At 45.5% G+C, this 13,710-nt stretch overlaps 3 protein-coding genes across 3 annotated transcripts; 2 read left to right on the forward strand and 1 right to left on the reverse strand.

Moving 5' to 3' along the window:
- Positions 1–8,764: 8,764 nt before the first annotated feature.
- On the forward strand, positions 8,765–9,136 carry LOC145419084 (histone H2B-like). Its single transcript, XM_080287326.1, has one exon. It carries the CDS (start codon positions 8,765–8,767, stop codon positions 9,134–9,136), a length of 372 nt encoding a protein of 123 aa, XP_080143452.1.
- Positions 9,137–11,872: 2,736 nt separating this feature from the next.
- LOC145389479 (histone H3-like) lies at positions 11,873–12,379 on the reverse strand. Its single transcript, XM_080264772.1, has one exon. It carries the CDS (start codon positions 12,377–12,379, stop codon positions 11,873–11,875), a length of 507 nt encoding a protein of 168 aa, XP_080120898.1.
- Positions 12,380–12,961: 582 nt separating this feature from the next.
- LOC145389480 (histone H4-like) lies at positions 12,962–13,273 on the forward strand. Its single transcript, XM_080264773.1, has one exon. The coding sequence runs from the start codon at positions 12,962–12,964 to the stop codon at positions 13,271–13,273; it is 312 nt and encodes a 103-aa protein (XP_080120899.1).
- The last annotated feature ends 437 nt before the right edge of the window (positions 13,274–13,710 follow it).

Raw genomic sequence — 13,710 nt, forward strand, 5'->3', positions numbered from 1 at the left:
AAGCTGGTATTTACTTCCTGAGAAACATCATCTTTATTCTCTTTCCTGTTACTTGTACTCTGAGTAGAGGCAACGTACTTACTCTCAGCTTTCCCTTTTTCTCTAGAATATCTCTTGTGAGTGAGAACATACTCATCAGCTAAAACTGCAGCATCAGACAAATTATCTATTCTTTTCTCATCAAGATATAGGCTTACATCTTTACTAATACACCTTTTGAAATCCTCCAGCAAAATCATCTGCTTAAATTTACCAAAATCAGAATCCACATTCTTAGAATTTAACCACTGCTCTAACAAATCTTCTTTGATTTTTGCATACTCAACATGGGATTGCTTATCTTCCTTGTAAGTTGTCCTAAATTTTACTCTATAGGCTTCAGGAACAAGCTCATAGGCCTTAAGAATCAAGCTTTTAACTACATCATAATTATCAGACTGATCCTGAGGCAAAGATGCATAAGTTACTTGAGCTTTACCGGTGAAAACAGTTTGAAGGAGTACTGGCCAATACTCCTTACGCCAATTAAAACCTGTAGCTACCCTCTCAAACAACTGAAAATACTTTGTTAAATCAGATTCATTAAAAGGAGGGACAAGTTTAACATTTTTAGCCACATCAAAATCATCAGAGCTAGATGATCCAGTTCCACCTTGTTTCATGCGATACTCATGGTCTGCCTGAATCCTAGCAATTTCAACTTGTGCCTCAGCCTCCTTAGCTTTTGCCTGAAATTCAGCCTCCTTAGCCTTAGCCTCCTGCAGGGCTAGCTGTAACTTAGCTAATTCAATCTGCGTTTGCTCATTTGGAGGAGTTACATTAAACAAGCTTTCATTAATCATGGCAACAATCTGATCTTTAGACTGATGAGAGCGAACAACAAATCCCAATTGTTGAGCAACAATCTTAAGTTCATTCTTTGTTCTGTTTTCTATATCACACACTGTTTGCACATTTGACAAAAAATCCCTGGCTTCATCAAGTGTAGAAATAGTAGCCATCATGAATATATCACAGTCACAAAATATCAAACAATATCCTTATGATAATATCCTGAATATCCTGATGAGAGGTCGCCAAATTTATGTTACGGAACAGAGAAAGATAACGTACACTTTAAGTGAGAATGCTAAAAATCATTACTGTCCCGTAAAGTTCCAGGTTCAAAACAAAAGAGTTAGGTAAAATTACAAGTTAAAGTTTAATGCTCAAACTAACAACAAAACATTCAGGACTCATAAGGATAATGTAATGGCAAATAAACAGGTTAAATATATGGTTAACTGCAATAGCCTCATTAACACGAAATTAGCAAGAGTAAATTTATCTAAGTCAGCCCTGATAAAATGAGATACCAGATAATACTCAGTGAATGCCAGATAAATAATTACAGATACAAACTATTATCAAAAATAACTGACACAACCCAACATTAATCAAAACCTCACTAGGCCTAAGAATTAACCTTATGCTACACAGTACAAGAAAAAATGCAACAACAGTTATACTCAAATTACACACAGCTGCTAGATGTTTGGAGATTTCTTGAGCACTCACAATAATAATAATTGTACAGGGGAGGACAGAGATGTGAACAAAATGAGGAGCAGATCTAAGTGGCAATGATGCAGAGACTGAGCTCATTATATAGGGGCTGGCAGAGCCTGATACAACTTGTAAGAGGACGCGCAAATGAAAGCCATGGGGACATAGAGTTCACAATCCCGCTCTGGACAACAGAGAGAACGACTTACTCTACTATAACGGTAGAAGGGGGGGACTGAGGCAGAACACGCTCGTGATCAAACATGCAGCAACCGTGCGTTAAAATTACACAAAGGATGATGAAATCATAGGCTATGTAACAATATATATATATACTGTTGAATACATCACCATATCCTCTGTCACTGAACGACTTTGTCCATTCCTTCGATGGTGGGAGAATAGCCATCATCATCACCTATGTTTTCATTCATCCACCCGGCCAGGCAGTTATTTAGGAGGCATAATTATACAGTACAGTATTATGTAGGTGCAGTTGGGAACGGGACAAGACGCTCTGTAGTAGTGGGAATAATATTATTATCATTATTAATCGACCTTCACTGATGTCAGTAGCTTCTTACATGCAACCAAACGTAAATATAGCCACAGACACATGCCAGCATTCGACACATACCACATTCTACGCACATACATACATACAGACAGACAGACACATACATTACAGTATACCAACACATTCATCCATACACAAAGATGATGATGATGATGATGTTGGGCAAAGTCTATTCTCTCTCAAGAAACGAATGTGGCTCCTAAAGGAGCCGATGGAGGTGAAGAAGAAGAAGGATTTCTTGGAAGTGTTTACTTCTTCTCCATCTTCTTGGGGAGCAGCACAGCCTGGATGTTAGGCAGGACACCTCCCTGGGCGATGGTGACGCCAGAGAGGAGCTTGTTGAGCTCCTCGTCATAATGGATAACCAACTGCAGGTGACGGGGAATGATACGAGTCGTCTTCTTGTCACGGGCTGCATTGCCAGCCAGCTCAAGCATTTCAGCTGCTAGGTACTCCATGACTGCAGCCAAGTAGACGGGGGCACCAGCACCCACACGCTCGGCGTAATTGCCTTTACGAAGGAGACGGTGGATCCTGCCAACGGGGAACTGGAGCCCAGCCCTGCTAGATCGGGACTTGGACTTTCCCTTCACCTTGCCATGTCCGGACATGGTAGTAGCAGTAGTATCGTCTTCGTCGTCGCTGGAGTAGGAAGACCTTCAGGAGAAGACTATTGCGTCACCTGCCCGCGACCTTCCCTTAAATACCCGTCTTCCCGATCCAGCCCCATCCCACCCGCGAATGGGAACGAGGCAGAAGCTGGGCTGCGATCGGGCAGCAATCACATATAAGGATTTCAGCAAGCGTGTCCCCCCCATCACTTGGTGACGACGCCTAACCGGAAGGACGCGTGTCTCAACCGCTCGCTCCTTAGCTCTCACTCTGTGACTCCCTGCCTTCATCAAAGCTGCCTAACGACTTTGTCGGCATGTGCTACCCACCCACTCATCACCTCATTAAATAAACTTCACCCATTCATCACCTCATTAATAAACTTCACCCACATCATTCCTCCTACCGCTTTTCCTGTCTTCTTCTAATTTATCTGTTATTACTAACCCCTGCTCTTTTGTGAATTCGGAGATACTTCCGGGACCCCCCCACTACCTTGTTGGGGCCACGGACATAACAGTAGCCGGGGGTCCAGGAGATATAGCCGTGCGCCTGAGAGACTCGGCCTTTTTGTTCTCCTACTTCCTTCCCATCTTGCTGGTGATAGATTGGCTAGGACTTCGGTCCTAACAATCTGGAATCACCCTGCTCTCACAACAAGTTTAGTGATCAGGGTAACGGCGCCAACACCTCATCCTGCACACCCATTGCACCCCGGGATCTGTGCAAAAGTGTGGTGATTGGTTTTCTTCCCCCTCTTTTTTATTAACGTCATGCGCTACACTCTCCCCCTCCCTCCCCCTTGATTAATGATGGCTTTCTCAGTTAAGTTCAAATGTACCCTCCCCTCCCTGCCTTCAGACCCTGGTCAGACCTTTTTTTGCATCACCGAAACTCCCTTTGTTAACCTTTTTTCAAGTGCAAAAGACAAAATCATTAAGATCACCTTGGCCTCTCAGGCTCATCTAGATTCATATCTCTCCCCCAGTAACCTGCCCAAATACTCCCAGGCTGGATATGAACTGATCTCAACTCCTGAGCTAAAAGCTGCCTGTACAATAATTGCCTGTAATGTTACCAAATATGTTCTCAGACACACCGATGATGACCTTATGACTGAACTGTCCCTGAAAAACGACATTCACGCCACCCACATTGTTCGCTTTGACAATTCAAACAACATCAAGATTCTCTGTGCTTCACCTCAAGAGGTACAGAAACTTCATTCACACGGTGTCAGAGCGTTCAATACAATCATCCCACCCAGCAACCTTAGACTCGAACAGTGGTTTGATCTTGCTCAATGCTTTAGATGTTACCAGTATGGGCATCCAACTCGATCATGCAAAAAAACTCAAATCTGCTCAAAGTGCTCTGCCCAAGGTCATTTTCATACAAACTGCACCAGCACTACTACTAAATGTATTAATTGTGGCGAATGACATATTGCAATCGCCGGAAACTGCCCTATTAGAAAAAATCTTCTAAAGGACGTAAGGGCTAACCGCCAGCCTGCACAGCATATCAACACGCCTCAATCATACACAGCACCCCAACAAACTTCATCCACCATGTCATATGCCCAAGCCACTCAGAACTCACAGCCCCCAACCCAAGCACCCACCACTCATCCAACACCCCCCAACACCACCCCTCCCAATCCATCTTCCATTTCACCCTTTCCCCCCAACGTTACCGCAGTTGTCATGTCCGCCCTAGCCCAAGCTCTGTACTCTGATGTGCCCTTTGCATCCATCATCAATGATGCTCTAGCAGCCAATAATTTGTCCACCATAATCATCCCCCCTTCATGGCACACAGCCAAGAAATCGCCTCACATCTTCACCCCCCCTTCTCAGCAAACTGGCAACACCTCCCACACCTCAGTCCCTCCCACCTCACCCCCTCCCATCCCCTCCACCTCTCATTCGTCCTTCCCCTGCACTCCCAACCCACCCACCACACCCACTCACCCTAAACCTCATCCCACTCCTGCATCCTCAAACGCACTCCCATCTTCCCCCCCTCACCATCCCTCCCCTCCTGCTGATTCACGTCATCCTAACCAAACCACCCAGCCCCCCACCCCATCTCCCTCCACCAGCACAACCCCCAACCAACCTAACTCCATGCCCCCTCCACCTACCCCAACCACCCCCCTCACCTGCGATCGAGATCGCAGCATCTCTTGCAAACGCAAGGCGGCTGACTCTCCCGAATCCCCCTCCTCCCTCTCCCCTTCAGTTCACACACATCAATTACGCTCCAGGAAACGCAGTGCCCCCCCTCCCAAAAAGAGAACCCCATCCTTCTTCCCTGCCTCCCCCAGAAATACCACATACATAGCACATTCAGATTCAGTTCAACACGATCACCATCATGCTTAAAATCATCCAGTTTAACATTAGACACTATTACGCAAACAGGCACCTACTTACTCAACTCATTCACGAACACGACCCAGACATAATATTACTCAACAGCACTTGCACCAACAACACCAGAACAATCAAACACTATGGCTACACTACACTTCAAACCGACGAGAGTCCACACGACGGAGTTGCTATCATGATGGACACACAGGCACTTCCTAGCAGTTAAAACACACACTACTCTTGGCCCCCTCATAGTCTCCACCACATACACCAGACCCAACACTGGCATCCCCTTCACAGACATAAACAGACTCTTCAATAACACTGCACCAACACTATTCATTTCAGACCTAAATGCACAACACGGGACATTCCAACACAGCACAACCAACAATCATGGACGACAAATGTTCACTATATACCAACACAAAAGATTAAATTTCCTAGGACCTGATTTTCTCACAACATTTACACCTAGGGGATCAGGTAAGCCAGATCTCATCTTCACCAATAGATCATTTAACATTTTTCATCACCACATCACCCCCGGCCCCATGTCTGGGTCTGATCACATCCCCATTATAATGTCCATCTCCACCAACCCGATCCTGATCCCCAGTACACCACACTATGACTACCTACACGCAGACTGGGATGCCTTTACACAAACCCTTTCAGAACAAGAATACACCACTGACTATGAGGGAAAACACCACACTGACATTGAAGAACAATGTAAACATCTACACACGTGCATACTCAACACTGCCAACATTACCATACCCACAACCACACACACACCTATTCACACATTCATACCATCAATACGTACACAACGACTCCTAGTGTGTTACCGTCGTCGGTTTGAACAAAACAAAAACAACTTAGGCCAAGTGCGGTTCGATCTATCACACCTTCGGACACATGTAATTAATAGCCTTGAATCCGACCACAATGCACACTGGCGACGTCTCATACAAACTGCACAAAAGCACAGGAAAACAAAGCCCTGGGAATTCTGGAAACACATTCGCCGACTCAAGGTCTGTAACTTACCTAGAGTTAGGAAATTAATTGTTAACAACAGAGAAATCACAGAACCCAGGGAAATCACAAACACATTAAAAAATGCATGGCAACACGTATACCACCCTAACCCTCCTCATCCTGCCGCAACACGTCACATAAGACATATAGAACAACACCTTCACACCATCCACGAACATATCACACAAGACGCAAACATACACATAAACAACCTAGACATACAGAACCCCCTCACTGCTCCCATACTGGTCGAAGAAGTCAAGTCTATGCTCACTAGAACTCCAAAGAAGGCGCCGGGTGCCACAGGCATCGGACATCACATACTCAAACACCTCCCAGACACATTCATAAATGCACTTACACACTTATACAACGCTGCCTTGGCATCCGGCTACTTTCCGGATACGTTTAAGACCGCGACAGCAACTCTAATCCCTAAAAAAGACAAGACAACAACAGACCCTTTAAACTTCAGGCCCATTAGTTTACTCGAAGTGCTAGGAAAAACGTTCGAACGAATCATCAACAGTAGATTACGCCAATACTTAGAAGACGAAAACCTTCTTTCCCCCAGACAGTTTGGTTTCAGACCTAGACGATCCACACAGGACGCCCTAAACATCATCACCAATTACTTACATATCAACCAAAACATCCGCAATGCATACAAGACAGCCCTTATTACTCGTGACGTAAAACGTGCATTTGACTCTGTTTGGCACGCAGGCCTGAAGTACAAAATCTGCGAACAATTCAACTTTCCCTCACTCATTAAAAATCTACTTTGCAATTTTCTAGACAACCCCACAATGCGCATTAAATTTAAAAATAATAACTCAGACTTTTTCCAGCTTCATGCAGGTGTATCTCAGGGCTCCGTCCTCACACCCACCCTCTACACACTCTACACAAATGACATCCCCACCCCACTACATGACGATTCACTCACCATCCAATACGCAGACGACATTACTCAACTTGTACGATCAACGACAATTGACGGAATTACCAACAAAGCGAGCATAGAGCTAGACCGAATTGCACGATGGGAGCAGAAGTGGCGGATTCAAGCGAATCCCTTGAAATGCACAGTAACATATTTTCGTATTAAATCAGCCAACCCCCGCCCACTTTTTCTAAATTCGCGTGATCCCGATCGCGTTCCCATTCCTATTAGGAATACTTGCACCGTACTTGGTCTTACATACGACAAAAACTTGAAATTCCATCATCATATACGAGGCAAGGCAGGCGTGGCTGGCACTGCACTCACACAAATATACCGGTTCCGTAGTGCAACATCGTCAACTAAATTTCATCTATATAAAGCACTGATCAGACCACTGCTCACGTATTCACCATTAAGTCTATCTCTTTCGGCCAAAAGCAACATTCTAAATTTACAGAGAGTTCAAAACAAAGCCATACATTGGGCACTGAGCATACGGTGGGATGATTTTATCACCAACATACACTCTCATGAACGCGCCAACATTCCACCCATCAACACTTACCTTCACCACCTACAACAAAAACAAATCACCAAACTCACCGACGTTCACACTGACTTCATCGACTTTTTCATCCGGATCACACCCCCCACACGACCTCTAGCCAACCTCTTCCACCCTGACGCAAGACCTCCACCAACCCCATTGTTCACTTAAGCACCAATAGTTTATTTTACTGACCGTTTTATTAATTAACTACTTAGTTCACCCCCTGCAATTCAATTATGACTCAAAACCACCCCTACACCTATTACCAAAATCACAGCAGCCACGTATAACCCGCCATCCTCATATCCAGCACCCCCGCCTCAGACCCTGACCCCCCATACTCCCCTTCCTCCACCCCTCCCCTTTCCTTATCCCCCTACCCAAGCCCCCTAGGGCTACAACACCTTACCCCAACACCCGTATCCTACTATCCTTCCCAGGCTCCTGGAGCCGGAAAAATCAGATGAACCTGAGAGGCAGCCAATAAGCTAATGCTTGGCAGAGAAAGCCGTAGCGACTCACTCCTCCCTCCCTTAAGTAACAACACTATGCACGTGCGAGACCCCCCCCCCCTTCCCAACACCAAACACACGCACGTTGGGTTAAGCCCCGACACTCTTTCTCTTAGTCTAAATTCTTCCTCTCCTACTTAAAAAAAACAAAAAAAAAAAAAACATGCACTTTACACAATGCAACCAGGACCAGAGCTCTCAGTAAGGCCGGGAGACTAAACTAAGGCCTAGTTCCTGCCACCACGTGTCGTCGTCCTGGTTGCATAACACTCATCACATATACACAATCATTCTTTACCTTCCTTCCTTTCCCCCCTTTTTCAATACGTCATTATTATTATTATTATGCGTCCCCCACACACACCACAAAGCCAGTCAGGAGACAGGACGTGTGTGCTGGGCATTCCCCAGGTCCTGTTCTCCCCACTTACTCTTTTTTAATCAGCCCAACACCACTGACCGGGCTAATGTATGGCCCGGCCTGCACTATATGTGCAGGAAATCTTTCAACAACAACGCGTCCCCCATGTCGACTCATTCTCTCGCTCACTCCCGCACCGTGCACATACTACCGTCTGACTCGTCAGCGACGCCATGCCACCCAAGACCTCCGGAAAGGCTGCCAAGAAGGCTGGCAAGGCCCAGAAGGCCATTGCCAAGGGAGACAAGAAGAAGAAGCGTAGGAGGAAGGAGAGCTACAGCATCTACATCTACAAAGTGCTCAAGCAGGTCCACCCTGACACCGGCGTTTCCTCCAAGGCGATGTCTATCATGAACTCTTTCGTGAATAACATCTTCGAGCGCATTGCTGCAGAGGCTTCAGGCCTGGCACACTACAACAAGCGTTCAACCATCACCAGCCGGAAGATCCAGACAGCCGTCAGGCTGCTCCTCCCTGGCGAGCTGGCCAAGCACGCCGTGTCTGAGGGCACCAAGGCTGTCACCAAGTACACCTCCTCAAAGTAGAGAGGTTACGCTCTTGGCCTTTTCAACATTTCCGGCTCCAATCGGAGCCACAAGATTTTCGATAAAAAGGGAAAAGACAGACTTACAAATTATCCTCTCTGGAACTCTGGTTTATCGACCTTTCTCTCTCTCTCTCTCTCTCTCTCTCTCTCTCTCTTTCTTTTTTCCCTTCATGTCTTTCTTTCTTTCTTTCTTTTTTCCCATCATGTCTTTCTTTCTTTTCCGCAACGGTGGTTTGGGATGGGCACAATCGAAATGTTTTGAACTAGGGTTGGGGGTTAAAACAATTGAGTCAAAATAAAAGAGTAAATATGGGCGTGCGCGCCTTCTTAATCATCTGGAGAACCAACAACAACAACAACAACGTACCGTCGCCCCAAGAAGTGACGGCACAGTTTCAGATTGCTTCGGTCACTCTCCACTCCCATACGTTCTATGAAAACAGTGAATATAAGGTAAACATTCAATGCCTTCATCACGTCATGCCAAATAACGTATATATTATATCGCGAAAATAATGATGTAAAATGAATAACAGAAGGCAGTGCTATATTAGATGGTAACACTTAGTTATCTTTCCCGATTTGAATGAATGTGAAATGTATTAACTTCGCGCGCGGTGGCCAGTACGCCTATAACTCCCGGTCACGGTTAATTTTTTTTTTTTTTTTTTTATAATAAACTCTAATGTCCTGCTCAACAGAAAATGCTTATTTAGAAGTTTTGAACTCAATGATTTGTTTATGAACCTCTGCATTTTATTACTCTTGCGAATCGATTATGCACTGAGGATATCAGACACTGACAGAAGGTAGCATTCTCCAAGGAGCTCCGACTCTGATGTACGGTAGGCATTTTTTTTTTTTTTTTTTTAATACTTCTTTCACCGATAGCCCTCTGTCTTATATGAAATAATCCGGAGATTTCTCTTTATGGGAAACTGGCCAAAGGCAGTGTAATAACTGCATGTCCTTGAGTGAATGTTATCTCCTTTCGTGCGTGTTGATCGAAACATTTAAAATAGCTTAATGGCTTACGCATCCTTCCCTCTTTCTGTCGTCGTCCATGGAGACATTGGAAACGGAAATAAATGACTTGAAATTATTCCCTAGTATTGTAACGGAAATTATTTTGTAACTAATAATTAATCATTTCCAATGTTTATTGAAGCTCCCTTTGGTTCAGTCTTACGCTACCCAAAAATCACTGCCTGTTACCATGCTAGATTTGAACGCCACAAAATCATTATTCCCGACTCTCCCTGAGCGACAGTTGTGAAATATCAATTAGTTCCGTTTACGAATTCCTATTATCGTAACTAACCAACTGCTTCCTACAATAATTTGGAAATATACAGATAACTGGCCATGGATTTATTGTTTTTTGTAACAATTTTACGTATTAGGTTTCACCTCGTACAGATATAAGGAAGAGTATGGACACTATCGCTGACCGAAAACTTCTGGATACTCCGCCGGCACTTCTTAGGCCGACTGTACCAACCAACACACTCGACAGGCGTACAGTAAATACATACATGACATCGTATCATGCATATTCATGTCAGTCTACAATCTGTACGTACATACAACAACACATGTGCACAAATACATTTATACTGTGTACGCAGTGACCTACACATGTACGTACACACTAAGTCATGCTCACATACACACAAGCCCTCATACCTCCGTACACACACACACACACACACACACACGTACAGTATAAACATACAACATTCATACATACATACATACATAAATACACACGCTCAACTGCAGGTAAAAATCGATGGGTTCAGGTTCTTTTTTTTTTTTTTTTCGTCAGTATATTAACGGAAGGATTTAACGTGCGTTCGTGGCCACTGTCAAACCTTCATAACGGGTACAGAGACTCTCCTAATATGCAGCGGGAATGCCTTTCTCCTTGTTCAAACCTGTGTACGTTTATGAGGGCGTGACTGAATCGATCAGGAAGTAAATGAAACAGGCAAATAACGACAACAAAAACTGCGACGTTAACAAGAGATCAACCAAAGAAATAAACGAATAGGCAAGTTGCCCCTCCTCCCCCCCCCCCAAAAAAAAAGGAAATGAATGATTGAAAAAAGGATGAATCAATGCATGTATGTAACTATATAAGTACAGTTCATTCGTCCGTTTGTGTGTGTGTGTGTGTGTGTGTGTGTGTCCTCATACGTCCGCACACACAGACATACATGCTCACAAAGACACACAAATACATAGGTACAGTATAAACATACATACACGAGCACAACTGCAGTAGGCGAAAATCGATGGGTTCAGGTTCACCCTTTTTTTTTTTTTTTTTTTTTTCCAGCATAGTAACTGAAGGATTCACCGTGCGTTCATGACGGATATAGAGAGCATCTCCTAATATGCAGCGGGAATGACTTTCTCATTGTGCGAACCTGTGTACCTTTATGAGGGCGTGAGTGAATCGATGAGTAAGTAAAAGAAACAGGCAAATAACGAAAACAAAAACTGCGACGTGAACAACAGATCAATAAAAGAAATAAACGAATAGGCAAGTATTCCCCCCTTCAAAAAAAAAGTAATTGATTTAAAAGAACAAAAAAAAAAATGAATGAATGAATGCATGTCGGTAAGTAATGGAGCTCATTTGTGTGTGTGTGTGTGTGTGTGTGTGTGTGTGTGTGTGTGTGTGTGAGCATGCTTCGCTGCGGAAAAGCAAGAGATGATATATGGAAACCTAAACTGAGGGTCTGTCATCATCTCTCTTTGAAAAAGGGTTTTGGCCCTGAAAAGGGCCGAGATTTCTTTCGATCGAGGTGAGGGGTCTCTCGCCTTGGGCGCGCTCGCCACGGATGCGGCGGGCCAGCTGGATGTCCTTAGGCATGATTGTTACACGCTTGGCGTGGATGGCACACAGGTTGGTGTCCTCAAAGAGACCGACCAAATAGGCCTCAGACGCCTCCTGCAGAGCCATGACGGCAGAGGACTGGAAGCACAGGTCAGTCTTGAAGTCCTGGGCAATCTCACGGACGAGACGCTGGAATGGCAGCTTCCTTATAAGCAGCTCAGTGCTCTTCTGGTAGCGACGGATCTCACGCAGGGCCACAGTGCCAGGCCTGTAACGATGGGGTTTCTTGACGCCGCCGGTGGCAGGGGCGGACTTGCGAGCGGCCTTGGTGGCCAGCTGCTTGCGAGGGGCCTTGCCCCCAGTGGACTTACGTGCAGTCTGCTTGGTACGAGCCATGGCTGAGCGTGACTGAGGGAGCGAGAAGAGCGAGAGTGTTGACGCACCGTGCCTGGCAGCGGCCTTTTATGTCGCCTGTCTCAGGACTGGCGGCATGTGGGTGGTCGGGGTGTGATGTACATGACGGTGATTGACTGTTCATGCTTTTTCGATGCAATTCCTGGTTTGCTTGCAAAATTTGGCATGCCCTGTGGCGTGACCTGGCTACGACACCTCTCTAGGATTGGCCTCCTGGGAGCTGGGGTGGGGCCTAGGCCTGAAATCAAGGTTAGATGGATAAGGTTCGTACTTGCACGACCGACACTGGATTATATAAGGGTGCTTGGCGAGCGGGGTCGTCACACACACCACAAAGCCAGTCAGGAGACAGGACGTGTGTGCTGGGCAATCCCCTGGTCCTGTCCTCCCCACTTACTCTTATTTTTAACCAGCCCATACCCCACCGAACGGGCTAATGTATGGCCCGGCCTGCACTATAGGTGCAGGGAAACTTTGAACGAACGCGGGGTCGTCATCATTGTTGGTGCTGGGAGCGGAGCAGACACTCACTACTGCTGGTTCTGAGCAGCAGCTGTAGACACTATGACTGGTCGAGGCAAAGGCGGCAAGGGTCTGGGCAAGGGAGGCGCCAAGCGACACCGCAAGGTGCTTCGTGACAACATCCAGGGCATCACCAAGCCTGCCATCCGTCGTCTGGCTCGTCGTGGCGGCGTGAAGCGTATCTTGGGCCTGATCTACGAGGAGACCCGCGTTGTTTTCAAGGTGTTCCTCGAGAAAGTGATTCGCGATGCTGTCACCTACACTGAGCACGCCAAGCGCAAGACCGTGACCGCGATGGACGTGGTCTACGCCCTGAAGAGACAAGGGCGCACCCTTTACGGCTTCGGCGGTTAAGAGGGTGCGTGCATAACTGCCTGGCACTATTCCACCTGGCCACGGCAAAAGCACATAACAACAACAACCCCCAGACCTCTTTTAGAGGTCCACACCTAATTTCTGTGAAAGAGAATGAATGAAGGCATAGTAGTATAAGTAAATGCAGACGTTGAGCAGGTTAGCTAGCACCAAAATTAAGTTTTTTTTTTTTTTTTTAAATGTAACGGATATGAAGACATGTAATGCAACCCAACCAACTCTTTACCACACCTAACATAACCAACCCTAACCTACCTGAACCATACCAAACCTCCCTCCCTCTCTCTCTCTCTCTGGCAGTTATATAAAAAAAAAAAAAAGGGGGGGTTAGGCAACTGTCAATTTTGCTTCTACATCTTCTAATTTTAATGGACGTCTGCATACACATACATTATCACTTATTGTGCTGGTCCATT

Source organism: Coenobita brevimanus, chromosome 117, assembly GCF_032717465.1.
Source record: "Coenobita brevimanus isolate Jiangsu-jjx chromosome 117, ASM3271746v2, whole genome shotgun sequence".
NCBI classification, from domain to species: domain Eukaryota; kingdom Metazoa; phylum Arthropoda; class Malacostraca; order Decapoda; family Coenobitidae; genus Coenobita; species Coenobita brevimanus.